This window comes from Tupaia chinensis, unplaced genomic scaffold, assembly GCF_000334495.1.
Source record: "Tupaia chinensis unplaced genomic scaffold, TupChi_1.0 Scaffold000146_1, whole genome shotgun sequence".
NCBI classification, from domain to species: Eukaryota; Metazoa; Chordata; class Mammalia; order Scandentia; family Tupaiidae; genus Tupaia; species Tupaia belangeri.
In genome coordinates, this window is record NW_006159616.1 from 4735118 (window position 1) to 4761968 (window position 26851).

A 26851-nucleotide genomic window follows, 5' to 3' on the forward strand; every position below is an offset into this window, starting at 1 on the left:
TTGAATTTTTTAAGGGGAGGAGGTTTTTTTTTTTTTTTTTTTTTTTTTTTTTTTTTTTTTTTAGGGAGAAACAACCTAGAACTCTCAGAAAAAGAATTATTGACACATTAGGCTTTTAACTGACCTGAGTTCAGACTCACCAGATACTTAGTCGCAACAACTGTGCTGATAGACAGCCAGTCCCTTTCCAGGGTCCTGCCTTTCGCTCCTGCCTCATCCAGTGCAGAGATGTCCCCAGCGACCCAATCTTTTGGAGTTTATGAAACCTGTATTCGCCCATTTTAATCAGTGTGCTGTTTTTCCAATCAGGGCTCGTGGACCGAACCCCAAATGGCTACATTTCCTTAGTCCATTTCCCTTGGAAAACATTATTTCTGGGAAAGCCTGGAAAGCCACCAGGACTGTTGTGGAACTGATGGCGATCAGCCGAGGGGGCTGGCTGTTGGGTGGGCCCTAGCATAGGGGTGATGCCAGCGTTGTGCTCCTGGATTGCCCAGGTTAGTCTGTCACCTCCCCCCCATGCTCCTGGAGCTTTGAGGCCCTGCCACCTTCAGCTTTGTCCAGGGTGACTTCGCTATAGTCCCCGAGTTTGTCTCTGTCACTCTGCTAACGGGGAGTCCAGATTTGAACAGCTCACCCACACCCTCGACCATGGATGTCGACTGCAGCCTGTGCCGCCTGACTCTCCATTTAGTAGGAGGACAGAGACAAGCCCTTGCTTTCACCTTTGGGCCTAAGGTTTTTTGTTTGTTTTGAGACATTTATACTATAAGGGAGCATGTGCTTGCTGGGGAGACAGAGACAGAAAATGAGTAATCACCCCACAGAGGGGATGGCCACACTCCAATCCCTTCTCCCCTCAGGATTTTGGGCCCACACACACACGCACCAGTGTGAGTTGTAAGCCTCTGGGCCCAGGACTGAACTGTAGTCCACTACATGGGAGTCCAGTGATGTAGCCATTACGCATTCGGCTGGACCCACGCCTAAGTATTTAAAAGATGTTCTCTGCCGTCCACTTGACCAGAGTCTCAAGTGCAGGAACTCAGGAGCGTTCCCTCGGATTCCAGGTGGCAGAGCTGTGGTAGAGGCCCATCTTCCTTCCTCCCTGGAGACCGTGGGGTTTCCAGATGTCAGGCAGAGGCAGGGGCAGGGCCGGTAATCCTCGCAGCCCGCTCTCAACGCCTGGCTGCGTTTGCTGCCTCATTCACATTGACGTGCAAGGCCCGAGAGCCAGTCCCTGGCCATGGCAGAGCCACCTTATTGAAATAGCATGTTAGCATTTAAACAATATTAATACTATTTGACTCATTAAATACACAAAGGCCAGTTAAAGTGCTTCCATGTGTGTGCTGTTAGTTCTGGCGGGCGACTCCTCAGATGGCTTCATGTGGTTTCAGACAGCATTTTAGCACATTCTTAAAATACCCACAAAAGCCTTTATGTAAAAACTCATAAATGGGAACCACATAAAAATTATTTTTTTCCTTGTTTCATGTCATTATGATCAAAGTACAGTAGGTAAGAATATAAATTTTCAAAACCTTGTTGAAGCCCCTCTTTAATTAATGCTTCACGTACAGAGCAGAGCCATAAACCTTGTAGTGGGGGACTGTGTGTGCCCGCAGTCACCTCCTGCCTGAGGAGCTTGGGGCCCTCCTGACAGCACTTGCAGAGAGGCTGGGGCGTAGGGGCCCCCAACTGCTCCGTCCCCTGCTCCCTTCGTCTTGGAACTTCAGGTTGGGACTTGCAGTCACCCAAGTCCCTGGAGATCCTTTTTGGTACGTGAAATGCAAGTCCGTTCTCAAATTGTTGTGGTGTTTGGGCCATACCTGCAGAGGCGGGTCTCAGCATGTCGGCCTCACCTTGAGGGAACACCCCGATTCCGGATTGCAGTGGGAGGGTAATAGCATCACGCTAGCTCTGCCCTCGTTGCTCCTCTGAAAGACGGAGCGTGAATCTCCCAGGGTGCTGCCCAGTAGGACGTACCCACTATTGAAGGCGATCGCGGAGACCATGGGGCTCCGTGGGAAAGGGCTGCCAGTCCTGTGCCAGGCGGGGGAAAGCCGAGGAGGGCGTGGTGCCCTTGCTGTGCTCGTGGCTATGTAAAGTTACACATCTGGACGGAGGCTGGAAGGGAATTTGGAAAAATCCAATTTATGGGATAAGATGATTTATAGTATTGTGGGCTAATTTTTAAATTTCCTTTTTTATATAATGTTCCTGTAATGTGTTTCTATCGTGGGGGAGGGGTGTTGTAACCCGCAGGGAGGTCCCAGCTGAGCTCGCATTTTACCTGCATTTTACAGCTTGAGCCCTGACTGATGTAGCCCACGAGAAAAGCTGAGGGCGCCAGGGAGAAGCTGCCCAGGGTGGGCGCCAGGCCATGGGGTGGGGCGTTGGAATGAAAATGGCCGGTTTCACCTTATAAAACATTAATGCTGTTGTTTTATTTTTCTGGAAGAAAACAGAACGCTAAGGGATGGGACTGAGGGAGATCAGCCTCGGGCCACCTGGTGCTTTTAAACTGGTTGTCGGTGGGATAGTGTTGGCAAGGGCTGTCCAGCCACCAGAATTCCTCCTGGTTCCCCTCCAGGGCAGGCTGACCCTGCCTCGCCTGTACTCCAGCACACAGAACAAGCCTTGGACAAGATCAGCCCCACAGCTCTGGTGTGGGGAGGCACTTAGACTGGGGCCACAAGCCATGAGAGAGCGGAAGGATGAAAACTCCCCTGGGCTTCAGGCCTTCATTCCAGCATGGCCAGAGGAGAGAAGGAATTACCAGCCCCTCCTTTTTGCCAACACGAGAAAAGCCACAGTTTTTAAAGTCTCCCCTGCCCCCTTCAAGGTGGGGCCGCTCTCCCTCCAAGCAGGGTGAAGGGGAAACCACGTGCTGAAACCAAGCCAGCTGTCACCCGCAGAGGGGGTATCTCCCCTCAGTCTTGTCCATGTACCTCCTCTGGAACTGAGGGGTCCCCAGAACCAGGAGAGCAAGCCCAGAGGCCCCCACAGTCTATGCTGTGAGCTCACCTAAGCTCCATAAAAACCTTGATTTCTGGAAGGGCTTTAGTGTAGAGGTGACCGATACATTGCCACATGCCCCGAGCGTTCCAGGTGGCCCGGCGTGCACCCCACTCTCTGCAGGGCAGTGCAGACTACAGCTCTGGCAGCAGGTCCTAAACCAGATCGCTCTTCTGATTGCCTTGCCTACCCGCATCCTCAAGAGACGAAAAGGTAGAGATTTAGAACAAGAAATAATATTTCCCATGATGGGTCCTTGGGTGCCCATTTTTACTAGACCTACTTCCTGTCGATACCTAGGGTGGCACTGAGCTCTAGGCCCTGTAGATGCACCTGTGCATTCTCACAGTCCTCTCATGGCACCGTGCTTGCCCTCAGCCAACACCTCCTCACACTCCACTGTCAGTGGAGCTAAACAGTGGCCGACCACTCAACAGTGGTCAGCATCTAGCATCCGGATACATCTGTCCTACAGGCCCTCTCTGAGTAACCCTGTGATGGCGGGTAGGCCTGTCCTCACCTTCCCCCGGGACGGACCTGCCCTCCGCAAGTCCAGTGGGTTGTGTGGGCTGCAGCAGCAGGGATGGGATGTGGTCCTCAGCAGAGGGCTGGCCCAGCTGTTTGAGGGACTCCTGCAGAGGGCCCATGTGGAGCCAGCCTGAGCAGGAGCCCCCGTTGGGCACTCCAGGGGTCTTCAGAGCTTAGAGCAAGAGCATGAGCAGCCGTGTGTTTCATGGATGTGCTGAGAGACTTGTCCTCAGGAGGGGCCGCTTCCTTGGTCTTAACTGTCTTCATCAGCTATAGCGGCATCGAACACTGATCTTTTAGAAGACTTTAATTTGAAATACTGGCTCGTAGGAAAAATCATGATGTAAACACAAAAACAGTTTCTGTTTTTCTGTGTAAAAATGCATCATGACTTTTCCAACGACCCAATAGTTTCAAACTTAGATTGAAAAATACCGGGACAGACAGCTGGCGTAATGGCTATGTCGCTGGACTCTCATGTAATCAACTGCAGTTCAAGTCCCAGACCCAGTGGCTTAAACTCATACACATGTGTGTATGTGCCCAAGATGCCAAGATGAGAATGGAGGAGAAGGGATTGCACTGTGGCCATCCCCCCTGGGGGGATGATCTTTCACTTTCTGTTTCAGTCTGTCTGTCTTTCTGGAGAGCGCACACGCCCTCTAGCAAAAACCTCTCCAAAAGAAATAAAAAAAGAAAAGAAAAATATTAACACTGCAAGAGCTGGCAGGTGACATAGTGGTTAAGGCGTTGTACTCCCACATGGAAGACCATGGTTCAAGTCCCAGACCTGGTGACTTGCTTTCTCATTTCTCCTCTCTCTCTGATAATAATGAATAAAATAATTCTTTTTTTTTTAAAAAAGACCATGAAGATATTCTATAAACCTTTTACCCACATTTTCTAAATAGTAACACTTGTGTATTTTTAAATTACATAACAGCTTTATTGATCTGTAATCCACAGATACAAGTTAATTTTTCATACATTAAATTATTTTCTTAGTTTCCTTTCATTTTGCCATAGGCCACGTGTGCTCACTGGAGAGAGACAGAGAGAGCGACAGTAAGAAGTCAGCACATAGGAGGATGGCCACACTGCAGTTCTTCTGCTCCATTCTCCTCTCAGGATCTTGGGCACACACGCCCCTCGTGTGTTTTTCAGGCTGCCAGGTCCAGGACTTGAACTGCACAGCTGGCGTGTGGACCGGCCACCTGGCTGGCCCAGTACTTAATTTTAATAACCCAGACTGGTCAGATATTTGCTTTCCTGATTGTTTGGGTTTTGTCCCTCAACAGTCCCGTAAAGCAGATACTGTCCCCAGGACCCAAGTTCTCGTGGCAGATCCCTGGTATTCCCCAGGAGGGGATGAGCTGGAGCCGCATCCTCAGCCAGTGACCGCCACTCCGGCTCAGGGCTCAGTGGGGAGGAGAAGCCCCACACTTGCCTAAGGATGTGCCAGCCACGCGAGACGATTTCCCAGAGGGTTCCGAGGTTGTCGGCAGAATTCGAGGCACCCCCCAGCCGACCCCATTTTTCCAATCTCTGCTCACAGAAGCCTCTGGCAGTCAGCACAGTTGCCATAGGTTTCTTGTGGTTGGGAGCCGGCCTGAGTCTCCTTCTTCCTCTGGCCTTGCCTTTCCTCTTCCATTTGCTGTTGACTGCAGCCCAAGGGGGAAGCTCTATCTCAAGCTCAGCTCTTCATCAGTGACCAGGGTTTTGTAGTCAGTTGCTCTGAAGGACCAGCAGTGGCCCCATCTGCCCTGGCTTGGAGGGGTCAGGGTGAGGAGTTTGCTGCTCTGCTTCTCTCGCCTCTCTGCAGAGCATCCATTTTCAAAGACGAACGTGGAGTGTGAGGGTTGCTCCCTGCTGCCAGACCCTTTACTGGGGAGGATTTTGAAGCCCAGACCTGACCTAAGCTTGCCAGAGACTGCAAATGAGTCAGTGTCAGCTCCAACTCAGAGTCATCTTTATGTCTTCTGTTAAAGGACACAATTAGAGGGGTCCAGCAGGTGGCGCAGTGGTTAAGGCACTGGACAGTCTCACATGGCTGACCACAGTTCGAGTCCTGGACCTGGTGGCTTGTTTTTTTTCTTTCCCTCTCTCTCTCTGTGGTCATATTTTAAAAATGAATGAATGAATAAGTTAAATTAATAATTCTTTAAAAAATAAAAGACATAATTAGAACATCTTAGTGAAAGGACCAACAGATGATGTAATGGTTACATCACTGGACTCCCACGTGGTCAACTGTGATTTGAGTCCTGGACCCGGTGGCTTCAAACTCAGGTTGGGTGTGTGTGTGCATCCTTGCCCAGAATCCCAAGAGAATGGAGGAGAAGGGATTAAGACATAGCCATCCCCGCTGGAGGGTGATTTCTCGCTTTCTCTTTGTGTCTCTCTGGCAAGCACACATCCCCTATAGCAAAAATCTCTCTTTTTAAAAAAGAAAAGAAAAGAAAAGAACAGCTTAATGTCCAGATCCTAATTGGCTTTATTTACAATAATCAAGCAGTGCTTTAATTCCCTGAAATAAACTAAGTGTTCTAATGAACTGAGCAGAGAAGGTTGGTTTTATAACCAGAAAGGGCTGAAAAAAACCAAAGAACAAAAAGCAGATTGGTCATTTTCTTGTAAGGTTGGGAAAGGAGACAGAAAAACCACTGAGTAGTGGGACCAGCAGATGGCGTCATGGTTACACACACACCCCCCACACCCCCATTCCCCGGACTCCCACATAGTCGAATGCAGTTTGAGCCCTGGGCCCTGTGGCTTGAAACTCACACTGGGCGTGAGTGCATGTGTGCCCAAAATCCTGACAAGATAATGGAGGGGAAGGGATTGTGGTATGGCCATCCTCCCTGGGAGTGATTTCTCACTTTCTGTGTCTCTGTGTCTGGCATGCATCCTATAGGAAGTCTCGCTTAAAAAAAAAAGAAAACACTAAGTTAACATAAGACTAGTTCAAGTTACTTATTTTGTGTAAGGATTAATATGGAGGGGATTCATTATCATGCTGATTTGAAGCTAACCTGTGTGGGAAACTATGCTGTAATCTTTCTCCTCTTTTTTTTTTTTTTTTTTCAAAAACTTTATTTATGTTTAATTTGACCAGGTTGGGGTGAGAGTGAAAGAGAGGGAAAGTAAGAAATCAAGCCACCAGGTCTGGGACTCAAACCACGGTCAGCCATGTAAGAGTCCAGCGTCCTTAACCACCATGCCACCTGCTGGCCTTATCTCTCTTCTGATCTTCTGGGAAGATCAAGTGACAACTTAGCTTTGACTTGGTGACAGGAGACATGAGTAACTCCATTTTGACTTTTAGTCAGGTCTGTTGGAGCCTAGTGCATAAGCTTAGACTGAAGTAATGGCCTCCTGTAATTTTTATTTAATACTCCTCCTTTCTGTTACTCTCAAGGTGCTCAGCATCTCCCCAAACGGGGGATGGTCAGAACACATCTAAGGATCATTCTGGAACCATTATAGGGAGTGCCCTTTCCCAGACAGGCATGAGATGGACCCTCAGCCAGTGACAGCCTGGCACCTGGGCCGACCTATAACTTGATGGACTTACCATCTAATGGGCTCCTGGGCCTTGTTTTCTGCAGGTATTTTGAAGGCGGTGTCTCATCTGTCTACCTCTGGGATCTGGATCATGGCTTTGCTGGGGTGATCCTCATCAAGAAGGCTGGAGATGGATCCAAGAAGATCAAAGGCTGCTGGGATTCCATCCACGTGGTGGAAGTGCAGGTAAGCCTCCCACCTCTCACACGCAGGTGCCACGCTGAGCCAGAGAGCCCCGTTCTCTAGCCAGTGCTTCTGTACGGGGGACGAGAATATGTAAACAATATGTAAACCCTTGCTGACTACTAAAAACGCCCCAAAGCCGGTCAGTCGGCATTGATGATAAACGTTCCCACAGGCACTTAATGCGCTTGATCTTGGAGTCGTCCTTTTAAAACTGTTGGGAATTTACAAGAAAGGTAATGTTCTGCTGTTGATTTAGAAAGGGGCCTGTGAGCCTGACCCCGAATTCCCAGGGCTACTCCAGGCTCTCCCAGCCCGGGCTGTGCCTCTGATCTCTGCCTCATCTCTCCAGGAGAAATCCAGCGGTCGCACCGCGCATTACAAGTTGACCTCCACGGTGATGCTGTGGCTGCAAACCAACAAGTCCGGCTCTGGTACCATGAACCTCGGAGGCAGCCTTACCAGACAGGTAGAGTCACTCATTCACAGCCAGCGGCCCGTGCCCACAGGTGCCCTGGATTGGGTAAAAGTGTTGAGCCAACTGTAGATCAGCCATCTAAGGGCTTCCCATTTTCAAAGAAGTGTCCTCAGCTATTAGAGGTTGCTCAGACCTGCCATTCCCAACTGGCTTCCTGCTTCATAGGACTGGGTAGCTGTAGATTGGCTGTGGTTTCTTTTCACTCATCAGGGGTCACCACGCCCCAGACCTGAGGGTCATGTGCTGTAAAAAGCCCTGCTCTGCTCTGCTTGCACCTCTGCTCACTAGCAGCTCGTCAGTCTGAGCTGCCCAGGGGGCTCCAAGTGTCTGTGCCTTGCCATGCCCTGCCTAGCCCCAGGACAGAAATCACCAACCTTGGCAGAAATCTCAGGCCCCACCCAGGCTGGTCAAATCAGGGTCTACATTTTAACAAAATTCTTGAAGGAATTTATGTACACATTAACAGTTGAGAAATGCCTCTGTGTACCTTTGGTCAACCAGCTTTGACTTGGTGTCAGTGACACTCCATCTCCAAGGTGTGTGTTCCAGGCTGTGTCCAGGTGAACTTGGAGCTGGCACTGGAAGGCACTGCCTCTCCATGGAGCAGACTTGCCTTAACTTCTCCCCCTAGATGCTAGTCTGAGGGTGTGAGAGGTCTGAGACCCTTTTTAAGGGCCCCTGTTCAAGACCCAGGATCCTCTCGTCCCAAGAGAAGGCCTTCATCTTGTGCCAGCGTCACACAGCAGCACGCCTCAGAGAGTCAATATTAACAGAGATACAGCAGCCTTGACAGCGTTCTCAGGAGGGCGTTGCCGTCTGCAAGGATAACCTCCACCATCCCCACTCTTGTCGTGCCTGACTTTTTCTTTTTTCTATTTTATCAGAGGTTGTGTGCTTGCCAGAAAGGCAGAGATAGAGGGGAGAAGGTGAGGGAGAGGGAGAAGCACCCCGTGGGTTGTAGTCAGATCATGATCCCTTCTCCATCCATCCTGTTGGGACTTCGGCGTGCGCACACATACACCCCCATTTTTTCTTTTTTCTTTTCTAATCTTTTGCCATAGGGCACATACACTCACTGGAGAGAGACAGAGAGTGAGTGAGTGAGTGAGTGAGTGAGTGGAAAAGTGAGAAATCCCCCTGGGGCGATGGTCATGCAGTCCCTTTTCCTTCATTCTCCTCCTGGGATTTTGGGCATGCACGCACACATGCCTGGCATGATTTTCAAGCCACCAGGTCTGGGACTAAGACTGAAATTGGCCATATGGAAGTCCAGCACTTTAACCACCTGCAGGCCCTGTCCCCATGTGTTTTTCAGTCCCCCAGGGCCAGGACTCAAACTGCACTGTTGGCCAAATGGGACCTAACTGCAACCTTTTTTAAGAGAGATTTTTTTTTTTTTTCTTTTTGCTATAGGCCATGTGCGTTTGCCAGGGAGACAGAGGCAGAGAGACAGAAAGTGAGAAATTACCCCCAGCGGGGATGGCCATGCTGCAATCCCTTCTCCTCCATTCTCTTCTCGGGATCTCTGGGGCGCGCACACACACACACACACACACACACACACACACACACGTACCTGGTATGAGATTTAAGCCGCTGGGTCAGGGATTCAAACTGCGGTCGACTACCTGAGAGTCCAGGATATAACCATTACACCATCTGCTGGTCCCGTGGGACCTGGCTCCTTTAACCACTAGGTCACAGAGCCAGCCCCTGCAGTCAACTTTTTTTTGGGGGGTGGGGGGCAGGGAGGTTTTTGCCATAGGGCGCGTGTGCTTGCCAGACAGACAGAGACAGAAATCACCCCCCAAGGGGGATGACCACGCCGCAATCCCTTCTCCTCTCGGGATCTGGGGCACGCACGCACACACGCCTGGCGTGAGTTTTAAACCACCGTGTCTGGGACTCGAATCGCAGTCGACCACATGGGAGTCCAGCGACATAGCCATTACGCTAACTGCTGGTCTCCCCCTACAGTCAGCTTTTAATAGTTGTTAATAGAAAAAAATTAATCCTTGGAACCAGCAGTTAGCGTAATGGCTATGTCGCTGGACTCCCATGTGGTCGACTGCGATTCGAGTCCCAGACACGGTGGTTTAAAACTCACGCCAGGCGTGTGTGCGTGCGTGCCCCAGATCCCGAGAGGAGAAGGGATTGCGGCGTGGCCATCCCCCCTGGGGGGTGATTTCTCGCCTTCTGTCTCTCTGTTTCTCTCTCTCTTTCTGGTGAGCGCACGCACCCTATAGCAAAAACCTCTCCAAAAAAAAGGGAAAAAAAGAAAAAAATTGATCCTCACAAAGGATGAATATAGTAACCCTTTTAAGTGAACTTACAGTCAGGCCATGGTAGCATCTCCATGCATTTGAAAACTTGGGGTATAAGACAGGTGTTGGCCAGCTTGCCGGGATATGTGTCAGAGTCCTGGGCCCTCCACACACTCCATTACCTCAGCCGTGTCAGGGCCAGAGACCAGCAGGGCTCCTGGGGTCTCCTCCTCGGGCTTCTGAGCAGGGCCATCAGCCCACCCCCATTCCATAACAAGCACTAGTTCTCACAGGGCGATACTCATCCTTTTGTGTGAAAATGGGCACTTACCTTCCAGGGACCACGGCCATGAGGGCCAGCTGAACCCCTGGGAGCCAGCTCTCCAGCACCCTGCCACCTGGAAAAGGGGTGGAAAGTCCTAAGTCTGTATCCGGAGACTGCTTCCTGCATCACTTACCGCTCTGAACTGTTTATAATTCCACCCAGTTTACAGTGACCTGGACAAATATTTAATCCTCGGCCTTCCTAATAGTTTAAATCAGAGCTGTCAGCTCACGGCCAGGGTCTGGTTCCGGCTTGCAGTGAGCAGCGCCTCCTGCCAAGCCCAGCCCCGGCCTGATGAGTGGCCGTCCTCAGCACACCTTGGCCAGGGCTGCGGGCTATGTTTGCATTGCCTTTTGCTCTTGGGGCTTTAACGAGGAAATTCATGCTTCTGTCATCGTTCTAATGGCTGATCACATAGTTCATCTGAGGCGCGTTAGAGCTAGGGCCGCTTTCCAATGTAAGTAACTGCAGAGGAGGGAGCGGGAACAGCGGAGCAGGCAGGTCTGAGTTAACGATGCACAACTTCTGAGCAAACAGGGAATGTGGGTTGCGAGATTTAGCCGAGTGTCCCCGATGAACCTTGGAAAAACCTCAGTAATTACCTTGGCTGTGTAATGAAGGGGTTCCAGGAAAGACGAGTGAATTAGTGGAGAAGAGTGTACACAGATGGTTGTGTGCACTGTGTCTGATTAGACTGTAAGCGGGGTAGAGTTCTCATTTACAGATGGGATACACACACACGTTACTTTCTGCCACACCCTACTGTTTTGATCGTAATCTGTCTCTGCCTGAAGATGCTAAATAAGTCAGAACGCCTTGAGCAGTCAGCTCAGCATAGACGGGACATCACGCTATGAGTGCCGGGTGACACTGTAGCAGCCCCTCCATCTCCAGCAGATGCAGTGGACCAGCGACCTCAGAATCAGGCGAACCACAGCATGGCCGAAGCTGCGGAGTGCCCCGCAGGGTCAGAGCTCCCCGGCATGTTGAGCAGCACCACCCCGTGGGCTCCCCGTGTGCGTGTTTGCATTTCAGGTTGAGCCCCTGACAGAAGCAAGTTGACCCCACGAGATACATTTGCTCCTGGAGGTACAAAGGGGGTTTAGGATTTTTAGGGAGCTTGAGCCAGCTCTGGGGCACTGTGGTAACATGCTGCTTAACAGAAGCTGGGTCCCCACACAGCGGTCACAGTTCGGATCCCTGGCCCGCTGAGTCTGAGACACACGAGCAGCACTCGAGCGCCCAGTACCCGACAGGCCGGGAGGAGGGGTGTCGTGACGTGACCTGCAGAGAGTGCTCATCTTGTCTGTCCCTCCTCGCTCACTCACGTGCATATGCCACATCACGTGAAGAGGGATGGTTAAGGAGGCTCGTGGTCTGCTTTGATTTGTGTTTTCAGAAGATGGTCTGCCAGCTGGCAGAGAAGGGGGTGGCAGGAGGAGGCTGTAGAGCTGTCCACAAGAAGACAGGTGACAAGGGCCTTGACCGGGCAACCCAGGAAGGCTGCAGGGACAAGCCTGTGGTGAGGACACTGGCGAAGCCGGTGTCAGCTCACAGCCGGAGATCACAGGACTGTAAGAAAGATAGAGGCAGAAGGACAGAGATGGAGCCACAGGCGAAGGGGCATTTTGAGGGCCAGCCAGTGGGGTGTGGCTGGATCTCACATAGTTGACTGTGTGGTTTGAGTCCTGGATCTGGCAGCTTGAAAGACACACCCGGGTTGTGTGCATGTCCAAGATCCCAACAAGAGAAATGGAGAAGGGATAGCGGAGCGAGACCATCCCCATAAGGGTGCTTTCTCACTCCCCCAGCTCCCGTGGGCACATGTGTCCTCTAGAAAAGTTTGTTTTAATTTTTGAAGCAGGGTGGTCAGAACTTCAGGTGGCCAGGCTATAGGGAGTCACTGGAACCCCCAGTGTGCAGTACTTGCAGTGACCCAGGCCTCTGGGCTCTTCCTCTGGACACACGGCCCCGGCATGGTGGCTCCCTCACACGCTCGCCCACAGGTGTCCAGAATGCCACCTTGCTCTGGGAGTGACCCCGGGAAGGCCAGGCAGGCTCCGTAGTCCTCCGACACACCCAGCAGCCCGGCCTGGATGTCCTTCCGCGTGGCGCCAGGTGTCCCACATCGTCCCGTTTCCTGTGCCCCATCCAGACAAGGGCAGCTGGCACAGGCTTGCAGGCCTTCACAGCAGGGGTCCCTTCCCAGTTCCCCGCCCTTCAGCAAGGACCCCTTGGGACCAGGCGTGAGTGTCGCCCTGGCTGGTGCCAGTAGCAGATGGATTACCCGAGCTGCATTCCCAGCTGGTCCTGACAGGCCCAGGGTGGAGACCCACTACAGCCACCTCCCCCCTCGCCCTCAGCCCATCTCCTTCCCTGCAGCCCGGGTTCCTCACCCCTCCCAGGAGGTGTTGCTCAGCGATGTCAGCTGGGAAATGAAGTAGGTAGACACGGTGTTTGGGTGTTTGGCATAGCCGAAGGGCTGTGGGGCGGGGGAGGTGAGCCGTGGTCTCTGAGGGAGCTCATTACGGCAAATTGGCCGCCCTGCCAAGGCTGGTGAACGCATGTGAGGGAAGGCAGGCGGAAGGTGCCCGTTGGCGGGTTGCCACCTAGGCCCCAGCAGGAAGGCTGTGGAGCAAGTGAAGAAACGTCGCACGCCAGGTACCAACATGTTGAAAAGGAAGTTGCACTGAGAGGTCGCTCCTCCCGTGTGACAGCAGACGTGGGAAAGAGGCAAGACCGTAACTCTATAGAATGAGATCCAAGGCTTCCCATCCGGGGAAGGGCCCTGCAGATGTTCGCTGGATACTTTTTCAGATACTGAATATTTAGGAACCAAGGTGGAATGCTTTGTTGAGTGGGGAGAGCAGGCTGGTCAGTTGCAGACCGAGCTCTCCCCCCATACAGGGCAGCAGACACTTGCAATTCCTCCTTAGGCAGGAGGACGCCAGCAGGCACTTACTGTGGATCGTGGCAGGAAACCCTCTGGGCTTGTGCTGGACAATGAGGCCAGGCAGTGTTTCTGCCCGGGGGAAGAATCCCCCTACCACGGCCCTTCCTTTCAGATGTGGGAAACAAGGGTGGGCCGGGCACGCTCGGGGCAGCTGTGGGGTACCCACTCGGGCTGCAGCTGCAAGCGGGCTGCTTGTGTCCCATGAGGTGGCCTTGGGTGGAGGTGCTGGAGTAGTGTGCCTTTCAGGGACAGTGAGTTTTGCCAGACGACTTGAGGGGGTGACCAGCGCTTGGTTGAGAAGGAAGGCAGGCATGAGGCTGCCTCCCTGGGACGTGCCCTGCTGGGAGGACATGGAGCAGAAGGGTCCAGAGGTGCCTGGTGGAAGGATGGACCGTACTCAGGGTTTCCAAGCCCTGGACTGTAGTCTGTCCTTGGCTTTTCTTTTTTTCTTTTTTTCTTTTCTTTTCTTTTTTTAGAGATTTTTGCTATGGGGTATATGCGCTTGCTGGAGAAACAGAAAGTAAGAAAGCACCCCCTAGGGAAATGGCCATGCCACAATCCCTTTTCCTCCATTCTCCTCTTAGGATTTAGGGTATGCACACACGTGCCCAATGTGAGTTTTAACCCACCAGGTCCAGGGCTTGAACCATGGTCAGCCTTGTGGGAGTCCAGTGATGTAACCATTACTCCATCTGGTGGTCCCTGTCCTTGACTTCTGGGAAAGGATGGAAATGAAGATGAGCACAGACACCTCGAGGAAGGAAACACTCCTTGGAGCCCTCTGCTCCTCGCCCAGGCTCCATACAGCTGTGGCCTCAGCAGAGGGCCCATTCCTCTGGAACCCAGTGGGCACACCACAGTGGAGAAGTGATTAGAGAGCAGGGGACACTTGACACTTAGTCTGATGTAGTATTAAGTTCTCGGTACTGTCAGAGCCTTGTAGAATTATGTGCAACTTCAGGCCCATTTCAAACCATCCTGAGGTCAGCAGGTGGTGTGGTGGTAAAGGCACTGAATCCCACATAGCTGGCTCTGCAGTTCGGGTCCTGGATTCAGAAGCTTGAAAAACACACTGGGCACGTGTGCATGCATGTCCAAAATCCCAGGAGATGAGAAGCGGTGGCATTGTGACCATCCCTCCTAGAGGATAATTTCTCACTTTCTGTCTCTCTCTGGTGAGCACACTCACCCTATGGCAAAAATCTTTTTTTTAAGTGAATTATTTATTTAATTTTTATTTATATTATTATTTTTTAATTTGTTATGGGAGGGACCAGCAGGTGGCGTGGTGGTTAAGGCACTGGACACTCCCACGTGGCTGACCATGGTTCGAGTCCATCTGCCTGCCATCTCGGGCTGGATAGCGTACTGAGTCCTGGCCCTAGCCGGCCCTTACCCGCCCCCCCACAGCCTGGCTACCCCGGGCCACCGCTGCCTGGAGCAGTCCAGGGGACAGGCTGTATGTGGACAGTCAGTGCGAGCTGCTGTCCGCCAGGCCCCGAGCTGGGCATTTAGTGTACGTTAGCTCATCTGGTGTGAGGCGAAGGCAAGGAAATTGAGGCCCTTTCCTCTGGGGCTCCCACGCCACAGCCGTGGCCCAGCTCGGCTGCTCAGCCTCACCCTCCTGCTGTGCTAACTCAGTGCCTCATGCGAGGACAGAGGGGACTCCTGTAAGGAAAACAGCCTGCCACGTTGTCCCCACCTCAGGCCACAGGGAGGGGGAGGGGTGCTTGCCGGGGACAAGCAGGCGGGCTCTGACTTCAGACTCCATTGGAACCACCTCGTGGAACATCTGTGCGGCCACAGCACATAAAAATGTTTTCCTTCTGGCAGCCACTTTTATAAGGATGTAATAATACACGCATTGCAGAAATGGTTCTATTTTTGGTGGGTCAGCGTTGCCAGCAAGCTGCCCCTGACCAGGTGTGGAGGGGGTCGACAGGGCATGTGGGCGGGGGGCTATGGAAACATGGCTGTGTGGGCCAAGGCCTCTGCTCCCCCCACTCACAGCCACCTTCCTCCCTCCCCCCACCCTGCTGGGCCTTTCAGCTGGGCTCAGATTCCCTCCTCTGTCCTTGGAGAGGGCTGTGCTGGGGACATCCCGGGCTTACTCTCCCTTCTCCACTCTCCTCGCCTCTACCTTTGAGGCTCTGGTCGATTCAGCCTCTGTATGCTGGAATGGGGCTCTTCACTCCCAAGCAGATGGGAACCAGGGACCGAACTGCTGTGGTGACTTCACGTACCCTGAAGGCCCAAAGCCCTTTGTGAGCAGTCTTGGCTCCATTGTGGGCTGTTGGTGCTCATTGAAAAGGGGACCCTCGGGCCAGCAGGTGGCATGGTGGTTAAAACCATCCTGAAGTCAGCAGGTGGTGTGGTGGTAAAGGCACTGAATCCCACATAGCTGCCACATGGTTAACTCCATGGTTCAAGTCCCAGACCCAGCAGCTTGAAAAACACACCAGATACATGTGCATGTGTGCCCCAAATCCCGAGAGGAAGATGGGGGAGAAAGTATATTGGCATGACCATCACCCCCACACACACCCCGGGAGGTAATATCTCCCTCTCCCTCTCTCCTTCTCTCTCTCCAGTGAGTGCACATGGTCTATGGCAAAAATCTGAGAGAGAAAAGGGGGCCTTCTCTAAGTGTAAAGCCTTTGTCCCTCCCCTGGAGTGCCAGAATCATGGATCTGAGGAGAGGCTAACTCTCTGGAAAGTCATAACCCGTTTTGGATCCGACCCCCGAGGCTCCTCCCTGCCCCCAGAGGAGCCCTCTGAGCAGCCCTGTCTGGACACGGTACGCATTCATGTGGCAGAGAACAGGCAAGTCCCCACGAGCTGGCGCCCAGCATTTCCTTCAGAGAGGGGCGGATGGGCACCCTTCCTCCGAGTGCCCCCAGCTCCTGTCGGACAGGCACACCGGCCGGTGTCCGGGGAACAGGCCGCTGCTCAGGGAAGGCGATGTCCCAGCAAGCTGCAGCCCTGCCTCAGAGGGTATTTGTTAGACCCAAGTGGAGGCCGGACACCGCCACTTGCACGTTCGCGGGCACTCGCTATTCCCGCTGTGCGGGGACCCTTGGGAGTCTTGGAAGATTCAGACCCTCCAGGATCACTCGCCAGAGCGTGGCCGGAATAGTGAGGGAGTCTGGCGTCTGGAAACAGAAGTGGGCATTTCTCCAGCTCTTCCCTTTGACCAGCATAACTTCTGAAGGGGCTCGTGAGGCCATAGGCTCCGAACTAAACCGGGTCCCCCTCTTGTCACACTTCCGATTGATGCTTTGTAAGCTGCTGCCTGTTAGACGGCTCTCACTCCCGATGTGCTCTCACCCTTGGCCCCACCTCTGTTTCCTGCAGTGACCGATAGGTTTCCTCTGCCAGACAGCAGGCCTTCGGAGCCCTCGAGGCTCTCCTGAGTCCCCACTCACCCTCGGCCTGAGCAGCTTCAGTCCTTTCACCTTTCTTGGACAAGGCATTTCACGCTCCAAGTGGATGAGATGAACTCTAACTTGTCCACGGCTCCCTTAGAAAACCCAGTGGCCTACACTGAATTTGGCCCTGCAGTGTGGCCAGGACAGAATAGAGGGGCCCGTCACCTCCTTACCGAGCCATCAAAAATGGCGGAGGGAAGCCGGATCCCACATGACCAACTGTGGTTCAGATCCCAGCCTGTATGGTTTGGAAAATGCGCCTAAAATCCCGAATGGATGGAGAAATGGAGGAGAAGGAATTGCAGTGTGACCAAGCCCCAGTGCGGGGAGGGGAGCGCGGTGTGCTCTCCCCCTCTTGCTCTCTGTCTCTCTCTGGCGGATGGCGACTTAAACTGTTTTCTGGGGTCGGTTTCAGACCGGCTTGATTTCCAGACTGGGTCTCCCTTTTCGAAAGCTGAGCCGTTGCCGCCCCCTAGTGTTCTGGCCCCTCCACAGAGCTCGTCGCTGTCCCACTGCCTGACCACAGGCAGACTCGCCTGTGCCAGGAGCCTGCTGCTTGTCGTTCGTTCGTGTTTTTACATTTTTTAAATTTATTTTTGAGAGAGAGATTTTTGCTGTAGGGGGGCCTGCAGGTGGTGTGGTGGTTAAGGCGTTGGACTCCCACATGGCCGACTGCAGTTTGAGTCCCAGACCTGGTGACTTGCTTTCTTGCTTGCTTTCTCACTTTCTCTCTCTCTCCCATTCCCACTCTCACTCTATCCCTCTCTGGTCAAATTTAAAAATAAATAAAGTTAAATAAAATGATTCTTTTATAATAATAAAAAAAAAAAACATTGCTATAGAGCCCATGCCCTCACCACAGAGACAAAGCAAGAAATTAGCCCCCGGGGGATGGCCACGCTGCAATCACTTCTCTGTTTTCTCAGAATTACGGACATGCATGCACATGTACCCAGCGTGTGTTTCAAGCTACCAGGTACGAGACTCAAACTGCAGTTGGCCGTGTGAGAGTCCAGCACCTTAGCCACTAAGCCACCTGGTGGCCCAAAGCCTGGCCATTTAAAGTTATTTGGTTCTCTCCTGTCATCTCCTCTCCCGTTCGTTTCCTCAGCTCCCTCTTAACCGCGTGTGTGTTACTCTTCCCAGCTTGAAGATACCGTCCTAATGAAGACAAGCAATGCAGTGGTTAAGCCCTTTGTATAGGGGCCCGCATCCCACATGGTCGAGTGCAGTTCAAATCCCAACCCCAGCACTTGGGAACCAGGCTCTGTGTGTGTGTGTGTGTGTGTGTGTGTGTGGCTTAAATCCTGACGGGATGGAGAAATGGAGGGGAGGGGCTTTTGGCATGACCACGGGGGGTAATTCGCTCTCTGGCTAGTACCTGCACCCTCTGACGGTCCCTTAAGAAAAGGCAAGTGTAAACAGGTGAGCGGCAGCAAGAGTTAAAGTGGAAACTCTGGTCCCCTCAGGCGTTGCACCACTGCTCTGGTTCTGAAGGCGTATCCCCACCTTTTCTTTCTCTTTAAATTTACAGTAGGGCATGTGTGCTCTCTGGAGAGACACGGAGAGAGAAGCGAGAAAGCACCCCCCCCCCAGCAGGGAAGGCCACCTCACAGCTCCTTCTCTCAGTCCTTTCTCCCGTTGGGATTTTGGATACACACGTGCACACATCTGACATGTCTTTCAAGCTGTCCAGTTTGGGACTTAAACTGCGTGAGCCATGTGGGCTCCAGCAGTTTTAACCTCCACGCCACTGACTGACCCATCTCCACCTTTTCTGTGCCTTTTTTTTCTTTTTTTTCTTTTTTTAGCACAGAGAAAAACGGGTGGGGATCCGTAATTCCTGAACAAGGGCTTCTGTCAGGACCCCAGTTCCATCTGCCCTCACTGCCTCCTTTCCCTTCAGGACTCCCAGTTCTCTGCAGTGGGCTGGGCTGGGCCCATCCCCGCAGACGGGGCGCAGTGCAGGCCCCGTAAGATGGGCCTCCCCAGGTTCTGCCCCTGCTGCCTGACTGGGCTTGGGGCGAGTCACTTCAGCCCGCAGCCTCAGCACTTCTGCTCCTGGGGTCATCAGTCCCTCGAAGCCAGGCCTCCCGGGCAGTGTTCCTTAGCTGCCACTTAGACGATCCTGAGAAGGGAAGAAGCTGCAGGGCCCATGGGAGGCTGGCCTGAATCCGGGATGGACATCCTGCCCTGTTGTCGGCCGTGGTAGGACACGCTGGCGAGTCATCTCGGCTGGCCCGGCGGACCTGTGCCTGGTGTGCCCTTCTTGCTATGACTCAGTGGGTGAGGGTGTCTGTTCCTCCAGGCAGCAGCAGAAAAACTCCCCTGGCAGTGGGGACTTGGGGCTTCAGCTGGCTGTGACCTGAAACCTAAGTCATTTTGTGCCTCGGTCCCCGCGGGTAAAGGGACTTCAGAACCCCTGCAGTGGAGGTGGCTGTTTGTGACTTGGAGGAATGCTTTGGTCTCTTGCAGATGGAGAAGGATGAAACTGTGAGCGACTGCTCCCCACACATAGCCAATATCGGGCGCCTGGTAGAGGTGAGTGGGCCGCTGTGCTCCGGGGCCGCCATGTCCCCTGCCCCCCAGCCTGTGACATTCCGCGTCCCCGAAGCCTGCTTGGTCTGCCGGCCACACTGCCGCACCTTTCTTGCAGCTGCAGGGCAGCCGACAGAGCTCTTGGTGTCTGCCCAGGCTCGTGTGTTCCGCAAAGGGGGCCCACGCCTCCCCCACCACCCAGAAACGCTCCCTGAGGCGGCTCAGCCTTCGCTCAGGGAAGCGCTAAGCCCTGTCTCCCCAGTTGACGGGGTGTGAACAGAGACCTGAGCTTGGGCAGGAACAGATCCCGGGAACATGGGCGGGCTCTGGAGCCGCTTCAGTAGCGGCTGCCCAGACTCCCTTGTCACCACCATGTTTTGGAAGAAGAGGGACTCTCCGGTTTCACAGAACTGCTCACCACATTGGTGGGAAGACTGAAGAGTGGTGATGCGGTTTAGACCAGCTCCCAATAATGGCCAGAGTTGGCCACCAATCCCTGGGTGTTGGCTTCCTCCTCGGGGAAAGGACTTACACACAGTCTAGGTGGGACCCCAGCCACCTGGAGCTCACCCACCCGCTGCCAGGGTCCTGCGCCTCCCCCCTGTGGCCACCACAGGGACTGCAGGGAGGGCGCCGGGACACCCACACACACACACACACACACACACACACACACACACACACACACACCCGCGTTTGCCGGGTGGCTGACTGGCCTTCCTTCCCAGGACATGGAGAATAAAATCAGAAGTACGCTGAATGAGATCTACTTTGGAAAAACGAAGGACATCGTCAACGGGCTGAGGTAATGTACCAAAAAGCACAGTGTTTGAAACCAGAAGATGAGGATTTGAATCCTGCTTCTGTAGTTCATGACTGTGTGGCCCTGGGCCTCAGTTTCCTCATTCATAAAATGGGGAGTCCCACCTTTGAGGGCTGTCGTGCAGATTTCAGAAGGTAAAGCGCCTTGTTCCCGGGTTGCATTCTCAGGAGCTGTGGGCTCCCACCTGTTTTCCGTCTCACTGCTATCGGGGCCCTCATCCTCAGGGTCTGCCTCCTCCACCGCCTAGCTTGTCAGTTCCAGCCACAGAATCCCAGGGCCTGCGGGCGCCACACACCCTGCGTCACAAGGAGGCCAGCCCAGGGCCTGGGCTCTGTGTGGGAGCCCCTCACCCTGCTGCTTTCCAGAAGGGCCCCGGCTGCTCCCACGGCCACCGCCAGGCTCCCTTGGCCGTCTAGCATCCCGAGCAGTCCCCCGCCCTCTGTTTGGCAGCGTCACCCTCAGCAAAAGCTGAAGGGCCCTCGAGGTCCCTGGCACACAGCAGGAGGCAGGCCTCTGAACCCAGAGTGGGGCAGCAGGGGCAGCTCTGGGTGAGCGCTGGCCTTGGAGTTGGGCTGCCGACACCTCCTCCAGGCTCTGTCACTGGGAGCTGTGTGACTTCACACTCCTCTTCTCGGCCCTGGGCCCGTCACAGGGCAGGGTGCTGAAGGGGCGTGGTGAGCTGCGGAGCCTGTAAAGAACTGAGAGCTGAGCACCGCTGTGTGGGCCTGGGGTTGTGTGTCCTTGGTCACCCACCCCCTCCGCCCCACTACCAGGCCCAGCTCACAGCCAGGCCGAAGGAGCAGCAGGAAGCGGCTCTCGGGCTGCCCTGGCCCATGGGTCTGTGCAGGAGACCCATTTGAGTCTTTTGCACAACCGCTTTACAACAGAGAAGGAGTCCCCTTCGGACTCTCGTCCCAATTCCCTGACCCTTTCCGGCAGCAGCAGGTTAAGAGGCCAGAGGGCCCAGTGTGGGCACAGCACTGTCACGCCAGACCTATTCCTCCCAGCCAGTTGGTCCCCAGGCAGTGCTGGGGGTCGGGGGAGACACCAGAGAGCCTGCAGGCTGGTAGCTGTGGGCCCCAGAAGGGCTGACCACTGCAGGCAGGGACCTGTGCAGTGGAGCCGGGGTGCTGCTTCCCCCGCCTCGGGGTCTCCCCGCCTCGGTCCTCAGCTGTCGCGTCCTCGTGCCGCGTCTCTCACGTCTGCACACTCTCTGTAGATCTGTCGATGCTATCCCTGACAACCAAAAGTTTCAGCAGTTGCAGAGGGAGCTCTCTCAAGTGCTGACCCAGCGCCAGATCTACATCCAGCCTGATAATTAAGCCGAGCCAGGTACCCTGCCTGAGAGGCGTGAGAACCCCCACTAAACAGGACTCACCAACCTGCCGAGACCCTGCCGGTCCGGCTGTCACTGCAGCCGTTTAAACCACCACTAACCCCTGTGTCCGCTCCCAGCCGGTGAGCAGCCATGCTAACGTGTGGCCTCAGCCCCACATAACACGGACACGTGTGTGGTGTGTGTGTGTGTGCACGCTGGGCAGAGGTAGGTGTGGGAAGCCGGGTGGTCTGGCTTGTGCTCTGAAGAAGCCCAGTGTGAGGGACTAACATGGCCTCGAGCAGAAGCCGCTTGTCCCCCTTACCCCGATTGGCACACATAGGGAGCAGGCAAGAGCCCGTGCCCTGCCTCCTGCCCACTCCCAGGCTTTCGGGCAGCTCCCTGGGGCTGCTGAGGTCACCCACCCTTGGTGGCACCAGAACCTTCTGTGACCCATGCCTAGAAGGGTTGACCTTGCTCTCCGACGGCAGGGTGCACACCGGGGCTGTGATCCACCCTGGCCGACCCGACTGCCTGAGCAGCTGCCGTGGGGCTGCCTGGGATGCCAGTGCCGACGCCTGGACTGGCAGAAGCTTTGCCCTAACGAACTGCAGCTGTCCCTCTACACGACTCACACTGACAGAAGGAAAATAGGCTTGCTTGTTGATAATGGCCAAAAACCACGACTCGAGCTTATGACAAATACTCATGTCTGAAAGCCGCCAGCATCCCTGGAGAGGAGGAGGGAACTATAAAAAATAAGGCATTGTGGGACCAGCAGTTGGTGCAATGGCTATGTCACTGGACCCCCATGTAGTCAACTGCGGTTCGAGTCCTGGATCCAGTGGCTTAAACTCACGCCGAGTGCGTGTACGAGCGTGTGTGCCCAAGATCCCGAGGGGAATGGAGGAGAAGAGATTGCAGTGTGGCCATCCCTCCTAGGGGGTGATTTCTCACTTTCTGTCTCTGTCTCTGTCTTTCTGGCAAGCGCACACGCCCTATAGCAAAAACCTCTCAAAAAAATAATAAATAAAGCATTAGGGAGCTGGCCCAGCCCAGAAGAGGCTTGGTGGGATTTCTGGGACTGAGTGTGGAGTGCGACCAGGTGGGCTGCTCTCCCAGGGCTGTGGAACTCACATGCAGGTCAGGTCTGTGTGTCAGCTTCAGGTCCAAGGTGCCCATCGGCTACCAGCCTCTTAATGGGGCCATCAGACGATCCCATCGTGGTATTTTAGATGCACCATGATGGTTCAGTTCCCTGGCTGCCTGCTAGAGGCATCTTGGCATAGAAACCGCAGCGGGCAGGGCACCTCCTTCCACACTGGGTCAGCACTGCGACCAGATACTGATGCAGAGCTGCCTAGCAGTGACCCTCCCGGGCGCATTCCCCTAACGAGTGCCCTGCTCCTCATGCTTCCGTCTGTGCTCAGTCTGACCTCTGTCTCAGTCCTTAGCCCCGCTCTGGAACGTTCTTACTGGGCGGGGTTGGCGGGACACAGTCAGACCAGGAGTGCTCAGTTCCCAGTTCCCCAGAGAGCCAGGACGTACCAGACCAGGGAGCCCTGTGCGCCCCCAGCATCCTGCCTCCCCGTGAGCTCAGCCGAATGCCCCTGTTGGACTGGCCGAGACTCAGAGCCCGGGGGCCTCCAGGACTGCAGTCCGGACCCTACCAGGGCAGATGATCAGAAACGCGCCTTAGCCCCAGCCAGGGTGGCAGCTTCCCACTGTGTGCAGACAGGGGGGTCCTCCTCGTGCCACCCTCCCACCACTCTGAGGGCTCTCCTGCTTGTTCTAGGACTCTGTAGCCAGAATTCAGCTGGGAATGCTGTTGGCTCTCCTGGCTCTGCTTCGTCTCACCTGCCCCATTTCCAGCATTTGGGGACTTGCTTCCTGGTCCTTCCTTCCCGTGTATTCTCAGGGAGTGTGGTCAGACTTGAAACCAGCTGAGCAGCCCACCTCACATTCTTCATGGGCACCTCCATCCTGTCCTCCCGCTGCCTCTGTGTTGCTACACAGTCTACGAAGTTTAGCAAGCACTTGGTAAACCAGTGTGTTGGGAAAGTGTGAAAAAATGTTCAGGAATTGCCGGGGGCGCTCTGAGACTCAGTCTCCTCATCTGTGATTGGGTTTAATAATAGTTCAGTTTTCCCCCAGAATGCTCTTGAGGACTAAATGAGACAGTGTGTTTGAAAAGCACCTTGTGAGAACCAGCAGTTAGCGTAATGGCTATGTCACTGGACTCCCATGTAGCTGACCGTGGTTCGCGTCCCGGACGCGGTGGCTTAAAACTCACGCCGAGCACGTGTGCGTGCATGCCCAAGATCCCGAGAGGAGAACGGAGAAGGGATTGCAGCATGACCATTTCTCGCTTTCTGTCTCTCTGTCTCTGTCTGGTGAGCGCACACACCCTATAGCAAAAACCTCTCCAAAAAAAAAAGAAAAAGCAAAGCACCTTGTAAGCTGTAAAATCTGTGCAGTTCTCGGTTGTTGCTAGTTTTTCTTTTCTGAGAAGTAAAACTGCACGTACGCAAATACAGTCGCCTTTACCATTGCTCCACACACCCAGGGTTAGGCAGCAGGACCCAGGGCCACTCACCTCCTATACGGTGTGATCCTCCTGGGTATTTTCCAGGCCAAGTCCGCAGCGGATGATGCCCGAAAGCACCTGCCCGTCATGTGCCTTCTTGGCCGTGAACCCATTGTGCTCAGACATGAGGAGACGCTGGGTCTTAGACACACGCTGGGTCTGGTACTGCCACACTGTGGGGCAGGGGGAGCTTTAAAGATGGGTCCTCATGGCCCAGCAGCCTAGCCTCCCAGCTCCAGGCCTGAGTGCCTGGGCAGAAACCCAGGGCAGCGGGTCCAAAGTCAAAGGCGTTGGCTGCACTGTGCTTGGAGGCCCAGGGGCCACCTTGTTTGGCCTGGCGGTGGAGCTGGGCTCAGAGGAGAGTGGCTGTGGCCAGATCCCTTTCAGCCTGGGGCAGAGATGAGCCTCTCTCCTGTCCCTGTGGGCTGCATGCGCCCCTGCTCCTGGGGTGTCTAGCTGGGAGCTGAGGGTGCAGGTCTCAGATTCGGCAATGCCTGGCTGGTGGCCTCGAGTCTCACCCCCAGAGGTGGACCCTGCCGCATCGCTCCCACCCCGCTCCCCGTTCAGGCTCCTAATGCCGCGTCTGCTCCTTGCAGGTCTGTGCAGACTTTTGCAGACAAATCAAAACAAGAAGCTCTTAAGAACGACCTGGTGGAGGCTTTGAAGAGAAAGCAGCAATGTTAAACCTCTGCTTCGTGCTAACCGGACACGCCATGCACTCGGTAGATCCTTTCTTAGAAAACTCGTCTTCTGCTCCCTCTCCCTCGTCCCCCCGAAGGTCACAGCCTGCATCATCTGCTGACCGCACAGCGCATCCCCCCGAGAATAAAGCCCGATAAACACCCTTCTCCGGCTCCGAGGCCTGCTTCCCACCACATTCTGCTGTCGAAACTCTCGACGTTTCCGTAGAGACCGTGTGTTTTGTTCTCCTGGACCCGTCTTCCTCCCCACCCCATTTATAGGCATAAAACACACTGTCTGTCGGCTCCCCTCCCCTCCCACCTTTTTGTTACATTGGTGTAAAAAATGTAAAACAAAAAAATTTTATGAAATAACTGTGGTGTGTGAAAGGTAGAAGAAAAACTGGAAATCGAATGACGTTTCCGTAGAGACCGTGTGTTTTGTTCTCCTGGACCCGTCTTCCTCCCCACCCCATTTATAGGCATAAAACACACTGTCTGTCGGCTCCCCTCCCCTCCCACCTTTTTGTTACATTGGTGTAAAAAATGTAAAACAAAAAAATTTTATGAAATAACTGTGGTGTGTGAAAGGTAGAAGAAAAACTGGAAATCGAATTCCATGTGTGTTTGGGAGTTGCTTGGGGTTGGGGGCCGGGGGGACGGGAGCTCTGGGGCGGAGGGCGGAGGGGAGGTGGCCCTCAGCATTGTCCTGCAGACTCGCCCACGGAGACCACACGTGGGGCCCGGGTGGGGCGCTGCTGACCGTTCTGCTCTCGGGCCAGGTGCTTTTCTGTCAATTTTTATGGAATGCAAAAGGAGTTTTTGTTTTATTATTTTTTTTTTTGTAAAGCTTAAAACAGAAAAAAAATCTACATCTTATACTTGAGCCTCCATACTTAAAAAAAAGAAAAAAAAGAAAAAAAAAAGGAAAAAAAGAAATAAAAAGGACGTGGGACGCAGTCAGCACAGCCTCGTGTGTTCTCTCTCGCCGTTCTAGCTGTCTGGGCGTGCGGCGTGGCCGGGCTGTGGGCCACGAGGGTGAGTCCGGCCGGAGCCGGGCGTGGGGCGTGGGGCGTGGGGCGTGGGGCAGGCCCAGCCGGGCTGCTGGCCCTGCACTCCTGCACAGAGCCAGCTGCACCTGACCTCAGGGAGGAGGGGCCGGGTTCCTCAGAGCCCTGCAGCCGCTTCCCTTGCACTGCCCGTCCCACCCCCAGCCTGAGTTGCTGAGGCCACTTGAAGTTACCCCAGACATGTGATGAGGTCAGAGGTCCCCATCCTCCCTGCTCTCTGCCCACGGTTTCGTCTTGTCTTCTCAGAAAACATGTAACAGTGGCGAGGGACCCAGCAAATGGCTGCTGTCCGGGGACAGCCACGTGCATTTCATGCCATCTGCCCCATAGCCCTGGGACAGTGGACCCCTTTTGCAGCTGTTTGGAAAGATCAGCCTGGAGAGCTGAGGCAGTCACCCAAGGTCTCCCAGAGGTGCAGAGTCCACGCTTTGTCCCCGCCCGACCACACCTCCCCGTCCCATCACCTGCTGCCCTCGTTTGGGGGCTACACCCTGCCTAGCCCATCTGGTTGGAGGGCCCCAGTTCCCCTGCACTCTGCTCGGTCTGATGAACATGTTTCTTATTTATTCACTTTTGTTTATTGAGCCAGGCAATGGTGGCGGTGATGCAACTGGACCTATGGGAAAAAGGTCCTGGGTTCATGTCCCAAAGCCTCCCGGGTCCTGGCCGGCATGCACACGCGTTCGCAACCCAGGCCAGTTGAGGCTAATGGTGGAGTGCAGCACAAGACCCTCAGCTCCCCTTCCCCCACCTTGGTGTTACATTGATGTAAAAATGTGAAATAATGCGGTGTGTAAATGATAGGAAAGAACTCTGGGTTGGGGGTTCCTCTGTGTGTGTGTCTCCCTCCCTCTCTTAGAAGAAATAAGCTCTGGGCCCAGTGGGTGGCGTGGTGGTTAAGGCACTGGGCACTCCCACTTGGCTAACCATGGTTTGAGTCCCAGACCTGGTGGCTTGCTTTCTCACTTTGCCTCTCTCTGTGTCTCTCTCTGGTCAAATTAAAAGAATGAATAAATAAAATTCTTTTTTTTACAAAAAGATGAAGAATAAGTTTTTTGTTTTTTGTTTTTTTTTTTAATTTTTTGCCCTAGGGC

At 54.0% G+C, this 26851-nt stretch overlaps 1 protein-coding gene across 1 annotated transcript in view; it reads left to right on the forward strand.

Moving 5' to 3' along the window:
* CAPZB (capping actin protein of muscle Z-line subunit beta) overlaps positions 1 to 24854 on the forward strand; it is a 171154-nt gene extending 146300 nt beyond the window's left edge. Inside the window, 5 exon segments of the mRNA XM_014586543.1 lie at positions 7158 to 7299; positions 7649 to 7765; positions 19220 to 19285; positions 20011 to 20087; positions 24604 to 24854. Of these exon segments, the coding sequence (XP_014442029.1) occupies positions 7158 to 7299; positions 7649 to 7765; positions 19220 to 19285; positions 20011 to 20087; positions 24604 to 24691 (490 nt within the window). The 3' untranslated portion in view covers positions 24692 to 24854.
* Positions 24855 to 26851: the final 1997 nt, after the last annotated feature.